Raw genomic sequence first — 26,608 nt, 5'->3', positions numbered from 1 at the left:
TTTGTGTCCCTCTCCTCCCATGATTCCTGGATATTAAGGAGGGCAGCCGGCACTTAGGTGAGGGGAGGAGGAGGGGGCAAGGGAATTCAGGCAGTCATCCTCCAATCTGTATCTGCCCTTTGGATACCATCACCGTGACCTCCTCCACCTCCTCCTCCTTCTTCTCCCCTCTCCCCCGTTCCAAGGAGCCAGCCTTGCTGACAGACAGATGGACCAATGGACAGATGGCTTCCTTTGCCTGGCTAAATTTAGTGGCTGGTGGGGTGCAGAGGGGGCCTCTGCTCATCCTGGAGGCCAGCTCAGGCCCTCAAGGGGTTTCGGTACAAGGCTCCAATGGGTCTCCTTAGCTACTCAGACACCCTTGTTTGGAGCACACACATCTGCTCCTGTTAGAGCCTCAGTTCTGACCCTGACATTCAGAAAACAGACTGTCATGGAGGATTATTTCACTTGAGGTTTTCATATCTAGAGCACGCCCCAAAGAAAAAGAAGTAAAAGCAATTGCATTTCTCTTCCCAGATCTCTTTTTTCCTAGTAACTTTGCCAGAGTAAGAGAGGCAGCTGATAGGATCAATGCATCTTTCACTGGTTCTAAAATGCATCTTTCCATCCCGGACTATGTTTTCCTGCCCCTGCCCCCACTCCAGCATCCCCAGGGACAGACATCTGTGATTGTTCTAGGCATTGTGGGGAGCAGGGGTGGGCAGGGCAGGGGTCAGAGTTTACAGGGGATGTGGTGCTTTCACACTCCACAGATTTTATTTAAAACAGCCCTGTGATGTAAGCACCGAAACCCCCATTTTACAGATAAGGAAACTGAGGCTCTAGAAATCGAGTGCCTTGGCTAAGTAGCTCCCATGCTGGCCAGTGGCTGGAGAGGAGGCTCCCCAAAGTCTGAGAGCTTGGCCCAGAGCCCACCCCGAGACTCCAGTATTTGAGAGCTGCCAGACCTTATAAGCCCAAAGGCCAAGTGGCTGGCTCTGGTATTGGGCCAGACCTTGTAGGGAGACAAAGCAGTGCTGCCAAGCCCTCAGCCCCAAGACAGCCTCCTCTGCCTGGCTAAATTTAGCCGCTCTATGGAGTGTAGAGGGGGCCTGTGTCCGTCCTGGAGGCCAGCCCAGGCCCTCAAGGGGGTCAGCACAGATTCCAATGGTCTCCTTAGCCATTCAGGGTCCCGGAGTTGCAGGGATAACACCTCTGCTTGAAGAGTTCAGGCCAGTCCCCCACACCGGGCCCGTCGGTGTCCCAGGGCTCGCTCAACGCCACTCGACTCCTTAGATGATGGCCAGAACAGGGCCCTGGGCCAGTGTACAGACACTGTCAAGCGGAGGTTGTAGGGGACACTGCCAGGCATTTATGGGGAGGCCACAGCAGGGGTCCTCATGGTTGGCCTCTCCCAGACCTTGCACTGCTTCTCTGGCCTCTTCTAACCTCCCCAGCTGTGGGCCATGACCTGGCCGGAGCCCCTTCTCCCCAGCATCTGAGGCATCACAACCCCCTGGTTCTCCTCCATCCTTTTGAGTCATTTCCTCTTGGTCCCCATCCACTTCCTGCCCCTGGAATATGGGGACTCCTTGGGCCGACCTAGGTCCCTGCCCCCTAAACACTGAGCGCTCCTCGGGAGGCTTGTCTCCTTGCCTCCTGATGTTGCTGAAACTTTTACACCCACATGGCAGCCACGTGCCCACCCACCTCCTCGGGCTCCTACCTCTATCTTTTCTTCTAAATCCAACTGTATTGAGGAGTAACTGACATACAATAAAATGTACCCATTTTAGGCACAGAGTTTGATGAGTTTTGACAAATGCATGTAACCCCCACCCCCCCACCCTGTCATCTGTCACCTTAGAATGTTCCCTCCTGTTCTTTTGCTGTCAATTTCTCCCCAACCCCCAGCCAATTACTGATCTGTTTTGTCACTAGATTTGTTTTGCTTTTTCTAGAATTTCATGGAGGTGGAATTGCACAGTATGAGCTTCTTTCACTCAGCACAAGGGTTTTAAGCTTCATCCATGCTGTGGCATATATCAATAGCTTGCTCCTTTTTTTCACTGAGAAGTATTCTGTCGTATGGACATACCACAGCTTGTTGTCCTTCCCCCGTTGATGGTCATTTGGGTTGTGTTCGGTTTGGGGCTGTGATGAGTAAAGCTGCCACAGACAGTTGAGTTCAGTTCTTTGTGTGGACGTTAGGTCATTTTCTGATTTTGTACCTCCATTTCTCCCGGTACGGCCCCAACGAGGTCTCTCCTACCCCTGTGAGGGGTGTAGCATGGGAGGCATGGGAAGCACAACATGGGCCAATGGAGGGGGCAGGAAAAGGCCACGGACATTTTGGCAGCTGCCATCCCTGAGCCAGTGCAAAGTGAGCCAGGGCTTGCCCCAGAACTCCCTCTTCGGTGAGTGGCTGTGAGGTAGGAAACCTCTGTTTACCTTGGCTGCTCCATCCTGACCTGCCAGGCTCCATGCTGTGGGCTGGCAAGGCTGGGTTTGTGCAGGCTTGGGTGGGGGCAGAGGTGAAGCCAGCCTGCCCATGACCTCCAGCAGCTGATGGAAGTCCTGGAGCTGCCCTGTCTCCTAAGCAAGCCCCCCAAGCCCATCTTAGCTCCACACTCTGCCTATACATCATGAGGAAATCAGCTACATAGTCAGGCTCTCAGAGTCTTGGGGATCTTTTATCCGTAAAATGGAGCCCTAACCCCTGGCTTGGCCCATCTCAAGGAGCTGGCTGGGCACCCAGGGAGATGCAGAGTATGCAGAGGTTTGGGGATCTGAGAAGTCCTAGTGATGGACCACGCAGAAGGAAGCATCCTGCCCATCCTTGGCTCCAGCTGTGAGCCGTGTGCCAAATCTTGCCCTTCCCCCCACATAAAGTCTAGGAGCTCCTAAGGGCGAGTTCTGTCTCTTCCAGTCATGGCTGGCTTCATGGATGTGTGCTCTAGGCAGGTGCACTGGACCCCATGCTCAGAAAGGCCCTGGTCTTGGTTTTAATGCTCTGCTGTCACTGTTATGAAACTCTTACTTTTTAAACAAAGGGCTCCGCATTTTCATTTTGTACTCAGCTCGCAAATTCCAAAGTCAGTCCTGTCTCTGGCTCTGTGGGCAGGGCCTGATTTCCCTTCCCAAGGCAGCTGGGCAAAGGATTAGATACAGAAACTTCATGAATGAATCTTCCCTACAGAGGAAGGAAATCAGGGAGATGGGGACGCACAGCTAATTCCTTTTGCAGAGCCCCTGCTCCCAGAGGGCAGGGTCACTTGGGTGAGTCAGGAGTTAATATCAAGCAGCCTCTCAAAGGCTCTTGGACAATGTGAGCTGAAGGAAGCCATGGAGAGGTGCCTTTGAGCTGGGCTTGGAAGGGTCAGAAATTGAAGGCATCCTTGGGGTTCAAGGAGGGCAAGGAAGCAGAGCGAGAAACCTCAGGGAGAGATTCAGGACCCACAGAATAGTCAGGGCTGGAGGCCCCTGATATTTAGGTTCCAGGCCTAGCCCTGCCCCAGACCAAGTCATAAACCCCTCCCAGCCTGTTTCCTCACTGATGACATGTGAGTCTTAACATGTGCAGGGGGTTTGAACACATGCACCAACTATCAAGTGCTGTCCCTGTGAGGAGCAGAGTTGTGTCTCTGCCATTTGGGAGTGGCTGGGGAAGTCAGTGCCTTATCTCAGAGGAAGAGGGCAATCCCTGGCTGGCAATGTGGGAACCCCAGACCTTGACTCTTGTTCCCAGAGGTGAGGTGGGTATAGCTGGTGACAGCTCAGGTAGACCCATGGGCAGATGGTGGAGCCACTCATTAGGAAAACAGATGGTGATGATCCTCCATTGCCCCCGGCACTCAACCTTTATTTCTCTACCAGCTTCACGTCAACAGGTGGGTTCAGGGCCCTCCCACCGTCCCCCACCTCAAGATCTCCCTTCCCTTCAGCAGGACAAAAGCAGAGAATCTCTGTGGGCTAGTGCCCAGGGGAGCCCCGCCTGACTGAGAGAGGGAGGGAAGAAAGGTGTGGTAAGAGGCCACAGAGCCTGGAGCCCATTTGTCTGCAAGGCAGGCTAAGGGCGCTTTTTGATTCTGGGGACCAGGACAGGGATGTGAGTCTTGATTTACACATAAAAGAATCACTTGGTATACTCTCCAGGAGGGGTGAGGATGTACATTGACCCACTGTTTTCTTCCATGCCTAATTTTTGCCAGAGGGGCAAGAGCCGAATTAAAAGAACATTTATGTCCATCAAACGCTCTTTTCCCATCATCCAACATGATCCACGATGGACACACATTCTTCCAGCAATGAGGGAGGGAGAGTAAGTGCTGTTGGGTAACTAGCCATTCTTAGTGACATCCTTTCAGCTCACGGATATGTGGGGTTGGAGGTGAAGAGTGAGGCCAAGAGTCTAGAAGACTCAGAATCACCCAGCCATGCAGACTGTGGGATGGTGCACACAGGGTTGAGCTGAGAGGGCACAGTGATCAGGTACCCAAGGATGTCTGGGGTCTTAGGCACCAGGGACATGGAGGGCAAATCCAGCCTCTGCTTGGCAGACTGGACAGCAACGACACTTGGCATGTCTCATTTGCTTAGGACAGGGAAATCTCAGTCTGGGAGTGTCCAGAACTGAGGCAGCCAAGCCAGCTGTCTCCTGGGAAGGGGATCCTTACCCAGCACACCCCCCCCCCCCGCCCCACTACTACCATCTCCCTCCCACTGACCCTTCAACCCCCTGCACATATAAACAGTAAGAGGCTCAAACCCTCACGTGCCAACTTTGTGGGAAAAGAGCAGAGTGGAGGGGGGTTGTCTGCCCTCACTGTGCACAGCTGGGCCCAGATGTCCTCCCCTTCACCGCCCCCCGTCCCGCTGACCAGGCCCCAGACCAGGCACTAAGTGAGAGGTCAGAGCTAGCAGGAACTCCAGGAGTCCTCCATCAGTACAGAAGCACCAGTGACCAAGTAAAATGCCCAGCCTCCAAGCAAGGGGGTGCCTGCTCCAGAATGTGCTCATAGATCTGGGGGTAGAGGCCTCTGCATGTCTGGATCTGCTTCCAGCTCTGGCTTCTGGGCAGGCCCCTCCTAGGCTGCTGCTCTGGAGCTGGAACGTCAGGGGTGAACTTCCCAGGAGAGTCCCAGAGGCATGAGTTGCACAGCCCCCATGCATATGGAAGCGAGGACAGAGACCCTCGGCAGGGCCCAGTGAGCAAGCGGTGAGCGTGATGGCAGTGTGGGGAGTAGGAGTGAACGCTTGGGCATCATCAGGCTGAGGTACGCACTGGAGACTCCACTCTGTTCCCAGCACTCACTTCTTGTCCTTTTCTTCTGGAAGAAAGACCCGAGAGTATGCTGAGATGTATGTGTGACGGTACACAGCCAGACTGGTTCTGTCTGGCCCCTCCCACCGTCCATTTCTCTCGGGACAGCTGCATTCTCCCGCGGTATCAGTCAGGGGACCCAGTTCCACTGAGTCTTCTGATGCCGCTCCACGTATCCAGCTGCTGCCCAGGCACATTTCCCTGATGCCCCCTGGGCCTCCTTCACTCCACATGTTCTATCAACACCTCCAGCCCACTCCAGGGCGTATTTTCCTCTCAGTTTTCAGTTTGGGGAACCACTACCTAGCATGACGACATCCAGAAACTGGTGGCATGAACTCTTTGTTCATCCCACAGACTCAGGCTTGCTGAGTTTACCACCGATGTCTCTCGAGTTCTCTTCCTCCTGCTGCCCCGTGCCTCAAGTCCTCTCAGCCCTGCTCTTAGCCCCCATCTTACCTCACCATCACCCTCCTGCCCCTGGCATCACGTTACAAATCCAGCCTGTCATCCCCTTTGATGGCTCTCCGTTGCCTTCAGAATAAAGTGCAAGCCCCCCTCGCATTCTGGACTCTCCCAGATCAGCTCCTCTGGGCCTCCCTTCCCCTCGGTCTGGCCCTTTGGCTTCTGCCTGACAGCTGCTCAGTCACACCTAGGTATGGCCAAGAGATGGGGCAAGAGGACCACCCCCCCTCGCCTACCCCCTGCGGATGACCCGGCATCCGCAATTCTCCCCAGGACACATCCCTCATAAATCATAGGGAAGCTTATAAGTATCAGGCCTCAGTAAAACTTCCCTAAAAGGCCACCAGGCTGGCTGGGAATGTAACAGGGTCCCCTCTCTCACCCCCGCCCCATCCGGCTTTAGAAGGCCCAAGGGACTCTGCAGCCACACAGGGCAGAGCTGTCTGGGCTTGTGGCAGGCACACACCAGGCCACCTCTCAGATGTGGCTGCAGGTGCCCAGCCTGAGTCTTTCCTGTGGGCCCCATAGCCACTCCCTACAGCAGGGTACCGCCCTTTCAAGCCAAGCCTCACCAGAACCGTAGTCAACATCTCAGGTTAATGGTGGAGGTGGAGGTGTTGCCCAGGACCAGTTCGCCCTGGGCTGGGACTCAGTGTCTCCCCCTAGACCAGCTCAACACAGCTCATCAGCCTCCCTGCTTTGACCCTCCCATCTGTCCTCCATGGTTACCCCAGTCCCTTCCATGCTTCTACCCTTCTGTGGCTCACACTGCCATGAGGATAATGCCCAGGGTCCTTACCTTGGCATTCGAGGCCCTTTCCACACTGTAGCCTCACTTCTCTACCCTGCACTCTGAGTCCCAGCCCCACTAGAGACGCCAAGCCATGCTAGCCCAGCCCTTTCACCCCCAAGTTCCATCCTCCCCGTTTGAACCTCTGCTTAGATCTTGTCTCTTCTGGAAATCACCTGCAACCCTTAGCCAGCAGGGATTGCTTCTTGCCTAGCCCTTCCAACCTGCCCTGTCCTGTTAGGTGCCTTCCCTCCTCTCAGGCCAGGAAGCTTCCACCATGTGCCAGCCAGTGCCAAACATAGGCTTTTCCCCATTGGCCGAGAAATTTTCTCACTTCTAAGTTTTCTCAAGAAAATGTGCTGAACTCCTTAGCAGATATGGCTGCTAGGGAAGGCTCTCAGGGAAGACAGAGAAACTGCCCGAGCTGCCAATGAGGCCTGACTTCCCAGGTGAGATAGCGTGATCAAGGCCGGCCAGCAGAATTCCTGGTAGGTCACCTCTGTGCTTCAGCCAGAAATGGAGAAGCCCTGGGCCCCCAAGGGTGGAGTTTTAGGTGACAGTCCTACTTCTCCTTCTTCAGCTCCCTAGGAGTGTCCACGGTGGGTGGGTCAGAAAGAACCGTACTGGGGGCAAAATGCTTTGTCTGGCTCCCGCTACCTCACCCGTGGGTCCCAACAAGGCCTTGCTTTGGCTGAGCACCTACTTCCACCTCTAAATGGTCTGGTCACACTATGGACAGACCTGTGGTGGGCCAGCTTCTCCAGAGAAAGAAGGCCAACTTGTTTTAGCCTCTTTAATAAGATAAAATGTTTACAGCGTCTAGGAGGGTTGGCCAGTGTGAGACAGAAGCCGATTGATCGCCTTGGCCCCTATGGAATGACAAGCACGTGATCTATTTATAGCCCTCCCCCCAACTCCAGGCTCCCTCCCCTGGGGCCGTGACACATTCCTGCCTGAGATGACCCTCAAGGACCCAGCTGCTCCAGTGCAGGCCTTGGGCTATAGCTGGGACTAATCCAGACCCTCCCTAGCAATCTGGCCACGGGGCTACTGCCTTGGCTCAAACTCCCAGGAACAGGGAGTTTCTCATCCCTGCCTTCTTCCATTTCTAGGCAGCTCTGGCAGTGAGAAGATGGTGCCTCCCTTGTCCTTGGGAGGTTAGAATCACCTACTCTCTCAGGCTCCTCCACCAGCAGAAGCTGGCAGATGGATGCCATGCCCCAGCCTCCTCCTCTAAACACTGCCTCCAATGCTGACCCTGCCATTCTTCCTCTATTACTGGATCAAGGCAGACCCAGAGCTGTGAGCTTAGAAACAGAGAACGCCCTCTTCCACCCTCCTACAAGGTAACACCAAAGAGGCCAATCCAGTGTGGTCTGGGATCCTGGAGGTGGTCAGTGGCTGCCCACTCCATGCCTGGGAGACTGCCCTGAGAATATCTGCATTAAGACAGGCTGGGTTCAGAGAAGTCAGAGGCCAAGGCCCAGAGAAGGGCACACTGGGCCTGGCCATGCAGGGTGGATGGCAAGTGAGGAGAGGGAGGCAGCATGGCCCTGACTAGTGATCCTGCTGGCTGTGCCCTTGTAGCACAAGACCCTGCAGGTATCATGAGTCATAGCCACCAGAGCAGAGCCCCTTCTTGTCCTCTACTTGGTGATCCAAGAATACTTCTTTCTCTGTATAGACAGGGAGGTTGAAGCTGGCACCAGCCCGTTGCCACCTGGGAGCAGAGGCAGGCAGGGAAGCGGGCAGGGAAACAGACTAGAGGCAAGCAGGGTGGGGAGGGTCTGGGGCTTCCTACTCACCATCCACGTGGTTCCGGGACAGGTACTTGAGGGCCTCATCAAGCAGGATGACAGGCAGAGATATCTGGAGCACCACTACCCACTGGCGCCCACTCAGTGGGGTCACCTGGAAAATAAGCTGGGGAGTGGGGAGGTTTGGTTAAGGGAAGGACTTCTCATGTCCCCGCGATCCACCTGCTTCATACACCTGGGCTGCAATGGACCGGACATGAGCAACTCCAAGATGCTCCTTGAGGTCCCACCTCCAGATCTTTGTCCACTCTGTTTCCCCTGCCAGAAGTGCCCTCCCCTGCCCTTAGCCAAGGACCAAATCCTGTTGGGCCTGTTGAGAAGTGGGAGGCATTCTGTACTGGGGAAGAGCATAGTGTTTCCTCCTGCCCTAGCCTTGGGAAATTCCCCAGAACAAGAAGTCTGGTCTCCACCTCTTCTGTTCCCCAAGTCTGAGGGCTCCTGAAGCACAGGCTGTGTGCACCAAGCACCTTCAGATCTCCCCACTCCCAGTCCTCCAGGCTTTCCATAGCAAAAGGGTCCACAGAGGCCCAGTGACCAACCCAGGGCCAGAAATGTTAAAGGAAGGTTTGGACCCTGTTGCAGAAGGGGTTTGGAGTCGGGCAGAAACTCACGGGCAGGGGTGGCACCAGCAGGATGAGGAAGTGCAGGGCCATGGACATGGCCACAGCTGCCAGCAGCCAAGGGTTCAGCCAGGGTGGCATCCGCAGCAGCGACTGGTTCTCCGAGACGCTGCCAATGGTACAGGATACTCATCTTGGGCCCGGATGGGAGCAGGCCCTGCGGTGGGCACCCATCCACCCATGTGGAGGTGCAGGGAGTGGCCTGAGCCTCAGAATTTCCCTAATTGGGCCTGTAGGCTGGAGTGCTTCTGGGAGGCCAGTGCAGCTGGGAGGGATGTGTCACAGTTGTCTGCTCAGCCCCCCAGCAGCCTGTCCTTAGAGCTTGAACCTCCTTTCTCTGTCCCTCAGACCCAATCCTGGCCCCTCCGTTTCTTTAGACCCCAGTCTTGGCCCTCATTGTTCCCTAGATCTCAATTCTGGCCCCACTCATCCTCAAAACCCTCTTCTGGACCCCTCTGATCCTCAGCCCCCACACTTAGGCCTCACCCCCCATCCCTCAACCCGCTCCGGGCCCCTCAGCCCAGCCCACCTGTTGAGGGCATTGCACATTTCAATGGTCACCAGCACAGACAAGGCCATGGTTGTGGGGAAGCGTGACTCGAAGACCTCGCAGTCAATGTCAGCAAAGAGTGGGTTGTCCTCGGAGCACTTCAGGAAGTTCCTCTGAGGGCACCAAGGTGGGGTTGGGTGGGGTTGGGGAGAACAGTGGTCAGGGAGGGGCCAGTGTGGGGGAAGAGGGAAGCCTCACTCCGTCCTCAGCCTATATCTGAGGACATAATACAACCAGTGGGCAGGGTGCTGCCATGGGGTGGGCCCAAGGAGGGGTGCCTACCCAGGATGGGGTCAGAGGTACTACACTGTTCCAGAGAAAGGAGAAGCTAGCATTAGGATGGGGAGGACAGCAGACGGCCCTGGGATCAGAGGGAGGATGCAGGCATTACCCTGAAGGTGCTTGGGGAGCCCTGAATACTGGGGATGCAGGACTGAGGGTGGTGATTACCTGAGACCACAGAATAAATAAATGCCTATGAAAACCAATCAGCCAAACTGTTTGAATAGAATTCACCTTTGGTGGGTAGACAAAGGCTGCATGTACTCCTAATCACCATTAAATAAGACTCCACTCATACTTCCCTCCAATTCTGCCACTGAAATTGAGCTCTACCACACTTGCCTTTTGCTTACAACACGGATTAATGAATTGCTAGGTGCAGGCTTACTACACAGCTTCTTCATAATGAAGAAGAAGCTCTCGGGGCTTGATAAGGGAAGTGGCTCTTCCCCCTGCAGTCCCGGGGGAGAGTTTTCTTCCTGTTCATAAACTTTGCTCACAGATTCTTCTGTGATAAGATGCTGAGCTGAGGCCATGTATGAGAATTTCTGGCTTGTTCTCTTTTGCATTGCTGGGATGAGTGTGAATGTTCATAACTGTTAAACAGCTCTGTTCTCTAATAATATAAATTTGTTCTCTGGACTCTCCTCTGAACACAGAGATCTTTTAAGCTAAAGGTTTAGAAACTGGAATCACATGCTGTAAAAATAACCCTCAAAGAGAAGCCTGTAAAATGACCGGCTGTCTGAGCTCCTGTCCAGTAAATACATCCCTGTTTTCCCACACTGCATAAATATGGGTAAGGTGACTTTCAGCCAGAAGGGGCCGCTAGCACTTTCCTTTTCTCCCTCATGCAGGATAAAAAATTACAAAAGGCTAAGGCTTGGTCAGATTTCTTATTTTAACAAAGAGATGGAGGTTCTTATCTCATTTAAGTCAGCAGTGGGATTTTCTCCCCAAATCGAGCTCCAGTATTTGGGACAAATGCATGTTTTTATTTGGCACTGATCATAGAGCAAGAAGACCAAATGCCCCTGCCTGTTGTGCCACTGTGGTCAGCACCCCCCCACTCCCCCGCCTTTCCAGATCTCAATGGCCTGTGTACACATGTACATACAAATGCCGTATACACACCTCCCACTCAGGCATGTGCACGCCTAGATCCTTATGTATGTGCAGAGGGAAAAAATACAAAAAGGATCACACTAAGAGTTTCAATAGATAAATACACTGTCCAGTTTAAACCTTCTGGGTTTTACCTGTGTGCCTCTGCCACATGCGTACATTATGCCCCAGGTCATGGGTCATAGAGTGGCCTCCTGAATTGATTAGAAGGTACATCGGGCTGAAACCTCAGTCTCCTAGTTTCATCATGAGCCTTGTGGTGGTGGGGGCCTGTTTCTTTGGGTGAAGCCAGTGTTCTGCCTATTCCTTCCCTTTGCCTCTCTGGCTATTTCCTATTTACCTTATGCTGCAAGGCCTCCTCTGTGTTTCATTAACTTAATTCATCCGTACATAGCTCTTACTATGTGCCAGATGTTGGTCTAAGCACTTTACAAGCATTGACTCAGTTAATCCTCCTGATAGCCTTATGAGGCTGAGGCAGATCTGTTATTATTATCCATTTTGTAGATAAGGAAACTAACACAGAGAGGTTAAGTAGCCTGTCCAGAATTACACAGCTGGTGTGTGGTGGAACTAGGGTTTGAACCCCGGGCAGCCTGGATCCAGGCTCCATACTCTGTGCTCTTAGTCACTGCTGCGTTTTTGACAGCTTTCTTCAGGAACCAAGCACGTGGGGGAGGGGGAGAAGGCTCTAGTCAGTTCTGCTGAAACCAGCATCTGAAGCTGAAAGTTCTACCTGAGGTCTAACCTTTGACCACCTCCAAGGCTCAGAGACACCTGCATTCTCTGCTGCAGCACTTCTCACCTTAAAATGTGAACGCCCACTGCCATGCTCTTCCCAGCTCTTTCCAGAGACTTTGCCTGCTTGGTCACTACTAATTTGTGCCTGGCATACAGTTGGTGCTTAATAGCCATTTCTTAACCAGATGGATAAATGAGAAATGGAATGACCTGAGGACAGTTGGGAAGTTGGCACCAAGGGGACTGGCGACTAATTCGTAGTGGGCGTGGGGTATGTGTCTACCACGACCCCCAGCTGTCTGGCTGGCATGGGTGACCAGGGAGGCAGTAGAACTGAGATGGGGATGAAGGAAAGGGATTATCTGGGGAAAGGTGATAGATCTGATCTTGGACTTAGTGAATACAATGGGCCTGTGGGACACCTCAGAGGAGGTATCCAGCTGGAATTTTGGGACTGGGGCTCAGAAGAAACATTGAGAGCACAGTGGTGGGAGGATCCTGGGAGATTTGAGATGTATAGATAAAGGAGGTTAATTGAGACAATGCTGGAAGAAGGCAGCAGCTGGATGGTGAGCACGCCCTTGCTCTGCATCTTGCTGCTCCCACAGGAGCTAAATGAGCAGAGGTGCCTGAGGCTGGCCCGAGCCTTCTGCCAAGGGCTTGGGGGCACGAGCCTTTGGGATGAGGGCATGGGCCTATGCTCTGCACTGCTGCAAGAAAGGAGAGCCCATGAGCTTCAGGGCTGGTGGGTACAAGAAAACCGTCCCTGAGCTGACTGCACCTAGATATGAACACTGCGAGAATGCCTGAAATCATCACAGAGCCTCCCCAGGGAGGATGGGGCAATGAGTCAGGTCCCTCTTTTGAGCTCTTCTATCTACAAGAAGGTAATGAAGACAGACACTCTCAGAGGAAAAAGATCCCAAATCCCTGCAGCTCTCAGCTTTACATGAGAATTCCAAAGCTGACATTGCCAGATTCACTGCAAAGGTTCTTTCAAGCAAAGGAGATGCCCAGACAGAGGGTCAGATTGACAGACAGAGCTGAGGGGTCTCCTTGCTTGCTCAGTTCAGAGCTGTGCTGAGCTAAGCCAGCCCTGTGGTGGGCATGTACCAGCTAGGTGACTTCAAGAGGTCAGTGGATCCCTTTCTTGAGAAGCATGTTGTTATAGGGGTGGGGTGGGGAGGGAGAGCCTGGCAGATTCTTCCCTCCATTCTTAATCTCCTTATTTAAAAAGAAAAAGTTAATGTATATTTATTTCTGAAGGGGGGGGAGGGGCGGTGAAGGGGGAGACACAGAATCCAAAGCAGGCTCCAATCTCTGAGGTGTCAGCACAGAGCCCAACGCAGGGCCTGAACTCACGAACCGTGAGATTATGACCTGAGCCAAAGTCGGACACTTAACCAACTGAGCCACCCAGGTGCCCGTCTTAACTCCTTATTGACCCTCCACCTGAAGTTCTACATATCTCTGAACCCTCAATGTTTTGGGGGTTCCCTGATAAAGGCAAGATACTTCTGGGCATTTATGCCCCTTGGCAGCCCCCTAACCAAATGACTGGGAGAAGCAGTAACCGCTTCTCTGGCTCTGGGGCCGGGCTGCTATCTCTAAGTTTCCAGTGGCTTCTGAGCTTGGCTCCTTAGATGGTGGATGTCTATGTATGTGTATGGGGGTAGGGAGGGACAGCCATTGGCCAACCGTGGAGTTCCAGATCCCTTTCCCCTGGAGCTCCAACAACTTGGGCAGTGAGTTCTACCTCAGAAATAACCCCAACAGAGTCCCTGGCCATCCTTGCTTACCAGCTGGTAGAAGGTGACGTGAGGTCCCTCGGCATCATATAGGAACCACCAGGTGGCGGCAGCCACCGTGGCCAGGCCTACGTACACTGCAAGGAGGGCAGGAGGAAGCTGGCTATAGTGGATAGCTGTGGTTTTCTGGCATCCATTTCCCCTTCCTAAAAATGCCCTGAGTTTCTGTCAGGGAACCGCCCTCTCCCTCTCTGAGCCATGTGGTTTATAGCACCTACCCTTAGTGACAGTGGTGGGCCCTGATTGGCAATCAACATCTGCCACACCCCTGGCCATGGTGACTGGCTAGGAGATAAGCAGGTGGCCCAATGTGGGCCAAGAACAGACCTGAGACTTTGATTATATTACTGACGGATACTCTCTCTTCTGCTGAATTGGGGGTTGTAAGAGAGTAAACATGAGGGCTACAGCTGCAGCAGCCATCTTTCCATCTCAAGGAGCACCTGTCCGAGAATGGAGCTGAGGCAGAGCCAAAATAGGCCAGTGATACTGAGGCCTGGATCCAGCCATGCCTGAGGAATGCTCTAGTATTTTCCATTAGATGAGCCCACACAGCTTCCTTTGGCCTATGCCAGGCTGAGTCATACTGTCTGCAGTTTGCAAGGATCCCTGATAGAAGCTCTCAGGAAGCTCCTGAAACCCCACTGAGGGCTGGGGCCCCACTCACCTCCAATAGCCAGATATCGAAAAAAGAGCCAGCCACTGATGAGGGCCTCACGAGGGTTCCGGGGCAGCTTCTCCATGATGTCCAGGTCTGGTGGGTTGAAACCCAGGGCTGTGGCAGGTAAGCCATCCGTCACCAGGTTCACCCAGAGCAGCTGCACAGGGATCAGGGCTTCCGGCAGGCCCAGAATTGCCGTGAGGAAGATGCTGGAACCAGGGTCAGAGGCTCTAGGGCCCAGCAACTGAAGAGCCCGGCTCCTACTCACACTCTAGCCTGGGAAGCTCACCTACTGTCTTCACAGGAGCCCCACCTCACTTTTCTAGCTCTTATGTGTGCACACAAGTGAGACTTGCATATCCATGGCTCTGCTTCACACTGGACCACTCGTGCCTCCTAATCTCAGCTCTGGAGGCTGGATGATTCTGCTCTTTAGGCCTCTCCTGTTTAGGCCAGAGCTCCTCTCTAGGGCATGTACACATGTGGACAATGCATGCCTGAGCACATACAATTTGTTCGCAGACAGAAGTAAAAACAGCACAGGCCATACAATCGCACAAACACAAGCAAACACCTACATGCTTGCCCGGACAAGCAGAGGTGACAGAAGTCACATGTGTCCAAGCAAACATGTGCTCACCATCCCCCACAGGCATCTCTTACACGTGAACCTAAATGTGTACAAATTAGATGCTGGCACAAATCCTCCGTGCTTCTGCTTATGCCTCAAGATGCACAAGAGCACACATGCACATGGCTGCCCACACCTTTCATTCGGGTACACACGCCATGTTTGCACACACCTGTGTGCACACACTCACACACACACGTGAACACGTTACTGCCCCAGAGCAGCGCTAGTTCTCCCATCTTGGCAACTGTGAGTGTGGGGATTATGGCTAGAGGGATGACAGGGACTTTTTAGGTATCTCCTTGGGGGCCGGGATGCACCAAGGCCTCTGGAAGAATGACAAGGCCCTGCCCTCCTTGAGATGAGGTCCTAGAAGGCCGCCTCCAGGGCAGGGCATGTGTTCCTCTATCCCTACAGCCCCATCCGAGGAACAGGCATTTCCCTTAGTGACCTAGAGCTGGTCCAGAGGGCTGGGAACAAGAAATGCAGGGCCTCACCAGACAACCTCGCCGACATTGGAGGAGATGAGGTAGCGGATGAATTGCTTCATGTTGTTGTAGATGGCCCGGCCCTCCTCCACTGCAGCCACAATTGAGGCAAAGTTGTCATCTGACAGCACCATCTCAGCTGCCGACTTGGCCACAGCTGTGCCGGAGCCCATGGCAATGCCAATCTCTGCTTTCTTCAGAGCCGGGGCATCATTCACCCCGTCTCCAGTCTAGGGGCCAAGGTAGGTAGGACCATGCCTGAGAAACTTCTCTTCCACCTCCTTGACTCCTCTCAACTAAGCCTATCCCTAAGCTCAGGGGATGTCCCCAAGGAAGCAGACAGCTGAACAAAACAAATGGTGAGGTTGAGAATGAGCTCAGAGATTGGGCTGGGGTATGAGGCTGAGGGGGAAGCCAAGCGTTGCAGACAAGGACAAATTTGAAGAGAAGGTCAATTCTAAGGTCAGAGAAGATGGTGAGGATGGACTTGGGGATGACAGTGGGTCACTGATGAGGATAGAGATGAAATTCAGGTTGGATGTGGTATAAAATACAAAGCTGAGGTTAAGGGCAAAGTTAAGGTTAAGTCAGGGATGAGGTCAAGGTTGTGACCCAGGCAAAGGATCAGGTGGGTGTTATAGTTAAGGTAAAGGCTGGAGCCAAGGTGAAGGTCAGGGTCACACTGGACTCAGACTCAAAATTAAAAACTAGACTAAGGCAAAGGTCAAGTTAAAGTCAAAGGCCAAATCAAGGTTATGGCCCACATCAGGAGTGATGTCACAGACAAGGTTGGAGTTGCAGTCAAGGTGAAGATTAGACGCCACATAAAGTTGAGGTCTACAAAAAGTATTGGGTTGGAGGTCAAGGTCAATGTCAAGGATCAGGTGAGGGTGCAGGTCAAGACTGCAGCCCATTTAGGGCTGACCCAAAGTAAAAATCAGATTAAGATGGTCAAGGGGCGCCTGGGTGGCTCAGTTGGTTAAGCCTCCGGCTTCGGCTCAGGTCGTGATCTCCTGGTTTGTGAGTTCGAGCCCCACGTCGGGCTCTGTGCTGACAGCTCAGAGCCTGGAGCCTGCTTCGGATTCTTTGTCTCCCTCTCTCTCTGCCCATCCCCCGCTCATGCTCTGTCTCTCTGTCTCTCAAAAATAAATAAACATTTTAAAAAAATTAAAAAAAAAAAAGATTAAGATGGTCAAGTTCAAGGTCAGGGACCAAGTCAATATGAAGGTCAAAAATAAAGTCAAGAACCAGATTATAATTATAGTCAAGTCAAGATTGGTGCCCAGCTCAGTATCAAGGTCAAGACTGGATCACAGGTCAGCATTAAAGTAAAGAACTGGGGGCTGGAGGTCAACAGAGGCCAGGTCAGGGGTGAGACTGGGTTCAAGAGTCAGCTGAGTGTTGATGAATAGGTTAGTAATCAAGAATGAGACAAAACAAAAACTGGGCCCAAACAAAATGTCCATCGAAAGGTGAATGGATAAGTAAACTGACTCACAGTGGAATGCTACTCAATGCTTAAAAAAAAAAAAAAAAGCAATCATTTACTGATACCCAAAGCCACATGGATATATTTCAAAACAAAGAAGCCACACACAAGAATACATACTATATGATTCCATTCATGTGAAAATCTAGGACAGACAATCTATGGTGGAGAAATGGCCTGTTGTGGGACAGGGTCCTGATGGGGAAGGTGCATGAGGGAACTTCATGTCTCCATGGTAATATTCCTTATCTTGATAAGAGTTTGGATGACACCCAAAGGTGTGTCTGCATTTATCAAAACATGTCAAATGAATGCTATGCTTAAGACTTGTGCATTTCATTGCATGTTAGTTTTACCTCAAAAAGGAAAAAAAATAGAACCACAAAGAAATGCTGCTCTCTAGATAGAGTATGCATTCTAAATTATGTGAGGGTGAAGTGTACTGATGCCTGCAATTTACTTTGAAATTTACTTAAGAAAAGCTGGATTGAGGATGGATAGATGGATAGGTATGTGCAAAGCAAATATAACAGAACGTTACTTGTAGAATCTAGATCGCGGATATTATAGATGTTTACTAAAAAACTACTTTAATTTCTTTTTGTGTTTGAGACTTTTTGTAATAAAATGCCAAAAAAATAAGAATGAAGCAGGGGCAGATGTTGTACGGGTTGCTCTTTCCAAGCTCTATGGTCAGTGACCCTCCTCCCCCTCCCAACTCCTCACCACCTCCACTAGGCTCCCATCTTGTGGCCTCACCATGGCGGTGATCTCATTGAAGGACTGTAGGTTCTCTACAATTCGGGACTTGTGTGCAGGTTCCACACGGGCAAAGCAGCACGCTGTGCGGCAGGCCTGGCGTTGCTGCTCAGGGCTGAGGTCATCGAATTCGCGACCCGTGTAGGCCTTGCCCACCACATCCTCTGTGTCCTTGAAGATGCCAAGCCGGCGGCAGATGGCCACAGCTGTGCCTTTGTTGTCCCCTGTGATCATGACCACACGGATGCCGGCCTGGTGGCAGCGTGCGATGCAAGCAGCCACCTCGGGCCTTGGAGGGTCCAGCATGCCCACGCAGCCCACAAAAGTCAGGTCCATCTGTAGGGAGGGCGCAGATGCAAGTGGGGCCTGGGCCCACGCTCAAGCTGCTACCTGCCCGGCCCTGGCAGGGAGACACGTGGCTCCCAGCCCTGGGCCCTGCCCTGGCACGCACCTCGTACTGCGCAAATTTGCTGCAGTCATCCAGCTGCATGTCCTCCTTCCTTGGGGGTGCATCCTGAGTGGCCAGTGCCAGGCAACGCAGCGTGTCTGAGCCGGAGCCCCAATCCCGGATCTTGGCGAGGATCTGCTCCCTGGAGGTGGCGTTCAGGGGTACTGTGCGGCTTCCCACTCGGACTGAGCTGCAGCGCTCGATCACACTCTCAGGAGCCCCCTGCGTCACGGGGGAGGGGAGAGGTAACTCTGTCAGTTAGGACCCCTCCTTTCCCTCTTGCCCAACAGAGGAAGTTGAGGCCCAGAAATGGGAAAAGGCCATCCAAGGGGACATACAGCAAGGCATGGACCAGAATCCATTCTCTGGAAGCTCAGATTGGAAACCAAGGGGGCCCCACTGGGAGAAACCCAAAAGAAATGGGGGGTAGTGGCTGCCCGTGGGGAGGCCCCCTCCCCCCACCAATCCAGAGCTGAGAAGGTCTGCTACAGCATCTGGGGCAGGGGGTGGGAATAGGATTGGCAGTCCTCCTACATGCCCTGTTTCCCTGCCAACCTGGTGCTACCAGGATCCCAATTCTGTAGGGGGGTTCAGCAACGGGAAGCAGGCTGAGCCCTGCCTGGGGACCAGAGACACAGCCACGCTGAGGGGTGGTGGGTGTGGCCCTGGGAAAATGTGACAGGGGTGACAGGCTCCTCAGTAGCCTTGGGGTCTCACCTTGGGTCTCACCCCGGGCCTGGGAATAGCTTCTGGGCCCTTCGTCATGCCTTCTCCCTCTCCCCAAAGGAGAGGAGAGTTTTCAAAGTGGCTAAGTTTTCAAAGTAGCCTGAGATCCCAATACAGAAGCCTTTTCATTTCAAAAGAAGTTAAAACTTCCACTTCAGCATGAAGTTAGGGCTGTGATTCCTACGTCAGGTTGAAAAGCAGTGACAGTAACAGTGCTATGGGCAGAAGTCTGGATGGGAGACTTCCCTCTCTAGGACTCAGCTGCCAAAACATGAAGCACCAAAGATGGGCACCAACTACCTCAATGCCCCTCATCAGAGGTGAAAGGCTTCCGAGACCTTCCAGCTTGATCCTGCCATTTGGATGGGGAGACTGAGGCCCATGGAAGAGCAAAGGTGACCCCAAGGTCATGTGGTGAGGCAGTGCCTCTCAGCCCAGAGCTGCGACCATGGTGAGGGGCAGGCCTTGGTGCCTAGCCCCGCCTTTATCTCCACCAAGACCAGATCCTGCTCCCAGTGCCCCACGGCAGGCTGACCACCCTCGTTCTGGATCCGCTGCTTTGACCGTGGGCCTCACAGCTCCCTTGGTCTCCCACAGCTGCAGTCACTGGCTCTTTAGAACACTGGAGATCGGATCTCCCAGGGACTCCACATGGGCAGCGGCCCTAGGCCAGTTAGGCAGGCCCCACCTTCACAAACATCTTGCTGCCCTGGGCTGCCAGGCCAGGGCGAGTGGGCGTGCAGTACACTGACATGGACTTCCGGTCCCGGGAGAACTCCAAAGTAAACTCCTTCCGCATCAGCTGCTTGATGACCTACGGGGCCCAGGAGGGTCAGGATGTGAGAGGCAGAGCCAGCAAGTCTCACTGCTTTCTTTCCAGCTGTCCGATCCCACGAAGAGCCTCCTGCTCCCTGTGGGATGGTGCCTATCCTCCTCTGAGCCTGGCATTGGAAGCCCCCATCTCCCTCTCCAGCCTGAGAAATGCCAAAAGGTTGCCACTTCCTGACCATGCTGTGTACTTCCCAACTCTGAATCCTCGCCCACACTCAGTCTTTTCCTCTCTTTTCTTCCTAGCGAAGTCTTACTAGCGTCTGAAGTCCCTCCTCCTCCCAGAAGCCTCCCAAGATTTCGCCTTCCTCCCTCCCTTCTCTAGATGCCCAGAAGCCCCCGCTATGAGGCCTGTGGCCAGAGCTCTCACTCTACTCACCGCATTGCAGGCACTGGCTCGTTCCACTCGGGACAGGGCCTGGAGGTTGGTGTCAAACACGTTCATTTTCTCCACCAGGCAAGTCAGGGCTGTCTCCGTGGCCTCTCCCACCTTCTCATATACGCCCTTAGCCTGGTGGGGCCCAGAGTACAGGGCGTGAAGAGCAGGAAAGCCTCCAGTGGACCCCCAAGCCTCACCTCCCACTCACTCCCTGACCCCTAGAGCTCCCTTGGCCAGTTACCTTAAACCTCCTTTGCATCAGGCCTCTGGACCCTTCCCAGCCCAGCTGACATGAGGTCTGAGTAGCATCCGACACTGATGCTTCCCTTCCCTTCTGACCCTTCCCTGACATCAGTGAACATGTGTTCTCCCGGCCGTCTACCTCATGCTCTGCATGCTCCCAGCCTCCTTCCCAGATTCCTCTTTCTAAACCCTGCTGTCCGGTCCCTGCTTCTCCCCTCCCATCTTCTCTCCCTGAGGCCTCCTACGCTCCCTGCTGCCCCCATCTTTCATGTGCTTGACTTCCAGTGCCCAGCCTGGCAGCGACCTTTCCCCTGAACTCCAAGCTGCCTGTTGGACTTGGTTCCTTACTGACCCTCAGGCCACCTCCCCTTCCCCCTGTATTTGCCATTCCAGTGACATTCCCAGCCCGGACACCAACCAGGAGCTATCCTCCGACTCGTTCACCTAACCAGTCACCAAGTCCCAGGAGTTTCGTTCCTAATTCTCTCTCCAACCTATGCCTTCTCCCCTTTCCCTGAAGCCCCAGCCAGCAACTCTCCGACCTGGAGGACCACACAGGACTTCCTGAATCCAGTCTTGCCCTATCTGTTCCATCCTTCACATAGAAGCCTGATCTTTCGTAAATGCAGACCTGACCATTATCACTCTCCTGCTCAAAACCCTTTGGTGGCTCACTATTGTCCTCAGCTCGTTATGGGACCTGACTTGGTGTGGTCAAGTCCTTCCCTCAGGTAGGAGTGTCTTCCTGCATGTTCCATTCTACTGCTCCAGCTGCAGTCAAGGGCATTCAATGCCTGCATCACATCAGGCTGCTCCTGACCTATGGGCCTTTTTCGGGCTGTGCCTTCTACTTTAAACACCCTCCTTAGCCCTGCTCCCCTAATTTCTTCCTCTAGGCACCCTGGCACTACAGTCCCTTACATTACAGTCCCCCACAGTCCAAGAGCCCTAAGGCACTTAGGGCACTGGTTCTAAAGCCAGTCTGAGGAAGGAATGGCAGTGGGGGGTTGTGCAGGGGTGGCAGTGCCCCTGGGGTGTGGCACTCCAAAGGGTAAGGGACTGCCAATCCTGGGAGTTCTGAGACTCAGAGAAGCGTCTGTCCTGGGCACCTGGATACTAGGGAGGTCACGAAAGGGAGCTGGGGCCCACCTCATTGTAGTCCAGCGCTGAGTCGTTGCACAGGGCACAGATTGTCGCCAGCTCCACCAGCCCATCGAACTGCCCACAGCGCACGAGCTGCTCCGCCTGCCTCCTGTGGGGCTGGGTCTCAGTACCGGGGCATTTAGCCCGGCCCCTGGGAGGCGCACAGCTTCTTGATCCCGCCCCCAGGAAGCCTCGCCCACTGACGACTCTCGGAGCCGTCTGTCCGGTGTAGCCCAGCTCACCAGGAAACCACGCCCACCCACTCTCCCTCGCCCAGCACTCACACTTCGCCCTCCGGGGCGTAAGTGGTGCCGGAGATGGTGAACTCGTGCAAACGGCAGGAGCTTGCTTCAGCTTCGGCTACCACGAACATCTGGGGAGCGGAGAAGCATGCTCAGGCAAGCCCTCACCTCTCTCCTCCTTGGGCAACCGGTCTGAATAAAGCCTGATACCAGGGTGGGGTTCTCTGGGCCCCCAGAAAAGCCACTGGCCTTCCCTCTTGCCAAGGTCTGAGATACAGTGTTAAGGGTAGGGTTCAGGCTGAGGCAGGGCCTCTGCTCTGGACCCCTGACGGGTTTATGGCTGGTTCCTCAATGTTCTGGAAGGAGCGGCAGAAAGCCTGGGTCCTTGCCCATTTTGTTATGCGATTCCTGGCTGAGAACCTGAGCATTAGTTTCTCCACCGGTAACATGAGAAGAGAGTGGGGTCACACTAGAGCTGCCCCTCTCTTCCCTTTGAAAGGATGAGTTCCTGGCCCCCGAGGGAGGAAACCCACGGCCTGCTCTGAGGCAGAGACCCTCCTGCCCAAAGGTGTTCCCAGAGAGTGTGCTCTTAGGCCTGCCGGGTCACCCAGCCCCTACCTGTGCACTTCAGGGTCAGGGGGTTCACCCCTCCCAGGGCAGCGCATTTTTTTGTCTGTCAGCCAGCTCTGCCAGGGAGAGCTCTTGCTTTCTGGAAACTGCTTTGCCGTACATTCCCAAGCCAATGGCCAGCTCAGCACCCAGGAGGTGCTCACTAAATGCCCCTTCCTTTGAGCTCTCCTCCCTGCTCCTAGGGGGCAGCCCTCCAGCCAGCGTAACTCTTGAGAAGTCATTTCTCAGCTCCTTGTCCAGCATGTACTGCCTCTACAACTTCCCCATAGTGTGTTTTTCAAATCTTTATTTCAGTTAAGGAACCCTCTGTTCAAATGAAGTCCTACTAGAGATTTTAAAGGTCAGGGGCCTCAGGATATAAAGCTTGCTGGTGCCCCTTCCCCTGTGACAACCTCTGACGGGCTTCAAGTTCTCGGATACAGAGCCTGAGTTTCCCAGTGGGCAGATTATGGAGCAGAGGTGAGAGAAGGGGGATGGGAGAATCTGAGAGGGGTGGGAAGCCCACAACCTGCACCATTACCCCACCCACCCCTCTGCCCCATGGGCCTGCTGGAGTCTCAGCCAGAATCCCTGGAGCATGCAGGCAGCAGGCCCAGGATCTGGGACTGAGTGCCAGGAAATGAATAATTCCTGCCCTGGCCCTTCCCAGGTCACTGGAGCTGACATACCTGGTGACAGGCGTTGACTGCAGAGTCACAGTGGAGCAGGACAGAACCTGGCTCAGATGCCAAGGCTGTACTTGACCCCCTCCCGTGTCCTTTATGGTTGTCTACCAAAGCTTGCAAACCCAAACTGCAGGTGAAGAAACTGAGCTTCATAGGCAATGACCTGCCACAGTGATACGTGGGTCCTAGTGACACGTGTCCAGCCAGACTTAGCTGCTCTGCCCCGGGAAAACCTGGATCTGCTCCCCACCATGGGGCAGCCCACAGGCTCTCTGCTCCATCCGCTGCCAAAGAGCAGTCAAGGGGCAGCCCAAAGAGGGAATTCGGCCAGCTGAACGCCACACGGCAACACCGGTGGGGCCCCAAGCTGGCCGCAACCACTCACCCGGCAGACAGACATCTGATTGGTGGTGAGTGTGCCTGTCTTGTCGGAGCAGATGACCGAGGTGCAGCCCAGCGTCTCCACAGAGGGCAGACTCCGCACAATGGCATTCTTGCGTGCCATGCGCCGTGTGCCCAGAGCCAGGCATGTAGTGATAACAGCTGGGAGGCCCTCAGGGATGGCAGCCACAGCCAGAGCCACAGCAATCTTGAAGTAGTAGACGGCACCACGAAGCCAGGAGCCACCATGGGCTGGGTCAGCGAAGTGGCTGATGTTGATGACCCACACGGCCACACAGATCACAGAGATGGCACGGGACAGCTGCCGCCCGAACTCATCCAGCTTGTGCTGCAGCGGTGTCCGCTCTGGCTCCACTGCCGCCATCTGACTCCGGATCTTACCCAGCTCTGTGTGCAGGCCTGTGGCCACTGCCACCCCCAGTGCCTTGCCCGATGCGATGTTGGTACCCTGGCCAAGGGAGAGGTGAGAAGGGCTGCTTAGCACCCTGGTTAGGGCTGAGGACCCCTGACTCCTTCGGGCTGGCGTAAGGTGCTTACCCCCCTACTAGGCTTTTTGTCTCCGTGTCACTTAGTGCTCTCAGACTTATGCAGCTATGTGGGACCAAGCTATCGCTGTCATCTTGATGACAGTGTCAGCTCTATGAAGGCAAGGGCTTGGTTCAGCACCACGTCCCCAGTGACTAGCATGGGGAAGCACCAGGCCAATATTGACGATAGGATCAACCAGCACAGCACAACATCAATCCCCCAAAATGTGATTCATAAAAAGCCAATGTGGCCATGTAGGAGTGCCAAAGCTGACTGTGATCCTAGGTAAATAATCTGTAAATATTTACTGAAGAATCCAGAAAACAAGTTTACGTCCATCCACTCCCAGGGCCCTGGTAAAATCCTTAAGTCCTGATGTAAAGGCTAGCTAGCCTTGAGCCGCTGTGTCCTCTTTGATAAAATGGTCCCACAAAGGAGCTTCTCTGAGGGGGCTAATAACCCGGTACCCCTTCAGACAGGTGTCCTGGGCTGAGGCTTGAGAAAAGGTAGGTGCCAGTAGCAACCTCAGTTTCTTTTCTCTTGTCCTGAGCAATGCAGCTTCTACTCTCCCATTCCCCTGTCCCCACAGTTTGCAGGCCCTTCAGCTAAGGAAATGACCTGCAGTTAGCCAGAGCGTGCACCTCAGAAGGCTGCTTAGTGACAGCTGCTGATGCTGGAGCATGCCTTGTAAAGTCCCTCCCCACCTCAAAGCAGCTTGTCCAAGGCTTCCATGCATCTAGGCAGGCAGTTCTTAAGAAGAACTCGGAGCAAATGTTGTGTTCTCCATTTCTGTTCACTTCTGGGGAAGTCTTCTAGCCCTATAACTTGGTGCCCTGGGACATGGCCAAATGGCCTGACCTATCGTGGCTTCTGTGTTCAGCTTCTGGCTGTTTCTGGGAGGCCTGTAACCTTCGCTGGTTAAGTACCTCTGAGGCCACAGGGCCATATCATTCCCACCATGGCTGAACCCACCACTCTCCCTGAAAAGAACCACCGGGCCCTGGCATCTTGCCTTAGGGGGTCAGTTTTCCCATCTGAGATATGAACTGTTTCTGCCATACTCCACCACTTTGGCAACCATCTTCGCTCTAGAGGTGTCTCCACTGGGAAATTATAGGCTAGCTCTGTCCCTCTATAGATTAAGGCAGGGTAAAGCCTAGCAGGTAGGAGGAAAATCTCTGGACTCCGAGCGTCTGAGTTCACATCCCAGCTCTGCCATTCACTGGCTGTGTGACCTTGGGCAATTTACTTACCCTCTCTATGCCTGTTTCCTTGCTGGAAAATGTGAAGAATAAGAGTACTCATTTCTTTTTTTTTTTTTTTTGAGTACTCATTTCAAAAGCAGTGTGAGGAATAAATACACATAAAGGGCTTAGAATAGTGCCAGGCACACAGCCTTCAGTAAACACAAGCTATCACTAATACCATAAATTTGTACATATGGTCAATAATCGATGAAGTTCTTTTTGTAGGGCTTTAAATGATTCATCTAAATGTTACTGTTTTTATTAGCAGTGTCCAGCCATCCCAGGGACTTACAGAGAATAGCATGTTCTTCTTGTCCTGGTTCACAGCTCTGGGATCCAGGATAGCATCTGTGTGTTTGGTCACAGACACGGATTCACCTGGTTGTGGAATCAGAAATGAGAAGCCTTATGTGAAGACACCCCCACCCCCTGACCTAGCCCCTGCTCAGCCCCAGCCTCCAGGCCTCACCTGTCAGGATGGACTGGTCCACTCTCAGAGTGGTGGACTTGATCTCGAGGAGGCGGAGGTCAGCGGGCACTTTGTCTCCCACTGTGGGGAGAGAGTTGGCTGAGTGTGGCTTTAGGCACCACCCCCTAGCAAAGCCAGGAGAGCTGCCAGGAACCAAGGCTGGGGCTGAGAGGCAAGGGCCTGAGTAGTGATCCCTGAGATAGGTGCTGCTCCCTGGCCTACAGTCTCCATATCTGTCCAAAACCCCATATCTGGGGTTTTGGCCAAAAAGCTTTGGAGGGATCCAGCAGCCACCCCGCTCTGTGTATACAGCCAGAAAGATGGGGACAAAGGGAGGGATGGGCTCGCCAGCATCACATAATGAAAAGAGGCCCCTAGTGTACCTGCTACTTCCACGATGTCTCCAGGGACGATGTCCCGGGCGCGGATCCTCTGCACGCCCTTGCGGTCCGAGCGGATCACCTTACCCATCTCAGGCTCATACTCTTTCAGGGCCTCAATGGCACTCTCAGCATTGCGTTCCTGCAGAATACGAGGCAGGTAGGTGGTCTGTCCCCACTGGCCCTACCTGGCTGACCCCTTGTAATGACACCCTTGGAGCCTGGGATACAGCTAGAAGCAGAAGGACCTGCAGCGGGACTCTAACACCAAGTGGCGGTCACATCCAGCAGCTGGGACACCCCAGGGTCCAGCCCACCTCTACCTCCCACCTGCCATACGCCCACGATGGCATTGGCCACGAGGATCAGCATGATGACCAGAGGCTCCACGAAGGCTGTTGTGGTCTCCTCGCCCTCCTCAAAACAGGCCAGGACCTATGGAGTGAGACTTGGTGAGCTGGGGCTACGCTGTGTGCCGGGGTCTGCTCACCGTTTCCTTCACACCCCGGATCTCCTGTCTGCTCTCCTGCTTTGGGAGAGATCCCCCCAGGGCGCCCTGGGCTTGGAGAGGGCTGCTCTGAGGCTCTGGCTTAGAACACTCAGCTCTTGCAGTTAGTGACTGTCATGGCCCACATCCCACCCAGCCGACTTTCAGGACAAGGGGCGGTTATACAGCTGCCAGCCTGCCCAGCTGTGGTTCTCCAAGTGTGATGCCAGACTGGCGGCAGTAGCAGCATCTGGGAACTT

The 26,608-nt window shown here is 53.8% G+C and overlaps 1 protein-coding gene across 4 annotated transcripts in view; it reads right to left on the bottom strand.

Moving 5' to 3' along the window:
• Positions 1–4,704: 4,704 nt before the first annotated feature.
• The window catches only part of ATP2A3 (ATPase sarcoplasmic/endoplasmic reticulum Ca2+ transporting 3), a 33,677-nt gene continuing 11,773 nt past the window's right edge, over positions 4,705–26,608 (bottom strand). Inside the window, exons 4-21 of one of the 4 annotated variants that reach the window (XM_042914853.1) lie at positions 26,192–26,296; positions 25,865–26,003; positions 25,482–25,562; positions 25,305–25,390; positions 23,221–23,685; positions 21,583–21,671; positions 21,305–21,407; positions 19,913–20,044; positions 19,394–19,519; positions 17,983–18,201; positions 17,532–17,867; positions 15,293–15,513; positions 14,171–14,373; positions 13,495–13,580; positions 9,527–9,660; positions 8,989–9,106; positions 8,366–8,483; positions 4,705–5,312 (exon numbers count right to left, since the gene is read on the bottom strand). In XM_042914853.1, coding sequence (XP_042770787.1) covers positions 5,293–5,312; positions 8,366–8,483; positions 8,989–9,106; positions 9,527–9,660; positions 13,495–13,580; positions 14,171–14,373; positions 15,293–15,513; positions 17,532–17,867; positions 17,983–18,201; positions 19,394–19,519; positions 19,913–20,044; positions 21,305–21,407; positions 21,583–21,671; positions 23,221–23,685; positions 25,305–25,390; positions 25,482–25,562; positions 25,865–26,003; positions 26,192–26,296 — 2,781 coding nt within the window. In that variant the 3' untranslated portion in view covers positions 4,705–5,292. Of the gene's footprint in view, positions 5,313–6,037; positions 8,015–8,365; positions 8,484–8,988; positions 9,107–9,526; positions 9,661–13,494; positions 13,581–14,170; positions 14,374–15,292; positions 15,514–17,531; positions 17,868–17,982; positions 18,202–19,393; positions 19,520–19,912; positions 20,045–21,304; positions 21,408–21,582; positions 21,672–23,220; positions 23,686–25,304; positions 25,391–25,481; positions 25,563–25,864; positions 26,004–26,191; positions 26,297–26,608 lie in introns of those variants that run through there. The other 3 variants (XM_042914854.1, XM_042914856.1, XM_042914855.1) reach the window with 3 other exon arrangements.

This window comes from Panthera leo, chromosome E1 (assembly GCF_018350215.1).
Source record: "Panthera leo isolate Ple1 chromosome E1, P.leo_Ple1_pat1.1, whole genome shotgun sequence".
In the NCBI taxonomy this organism is placed as follows: domain Eukaryota; kingdom Metazoa; phylum Chordata; class Mammalia; order Carnivora; family Felidae; genus Panthera; species Panthera leo.
The sequence above is the reverse complement of the archived record's forward strand: the minus strand, read 5'-3'. Positions and strand labels throughout refer to the sequence as shown.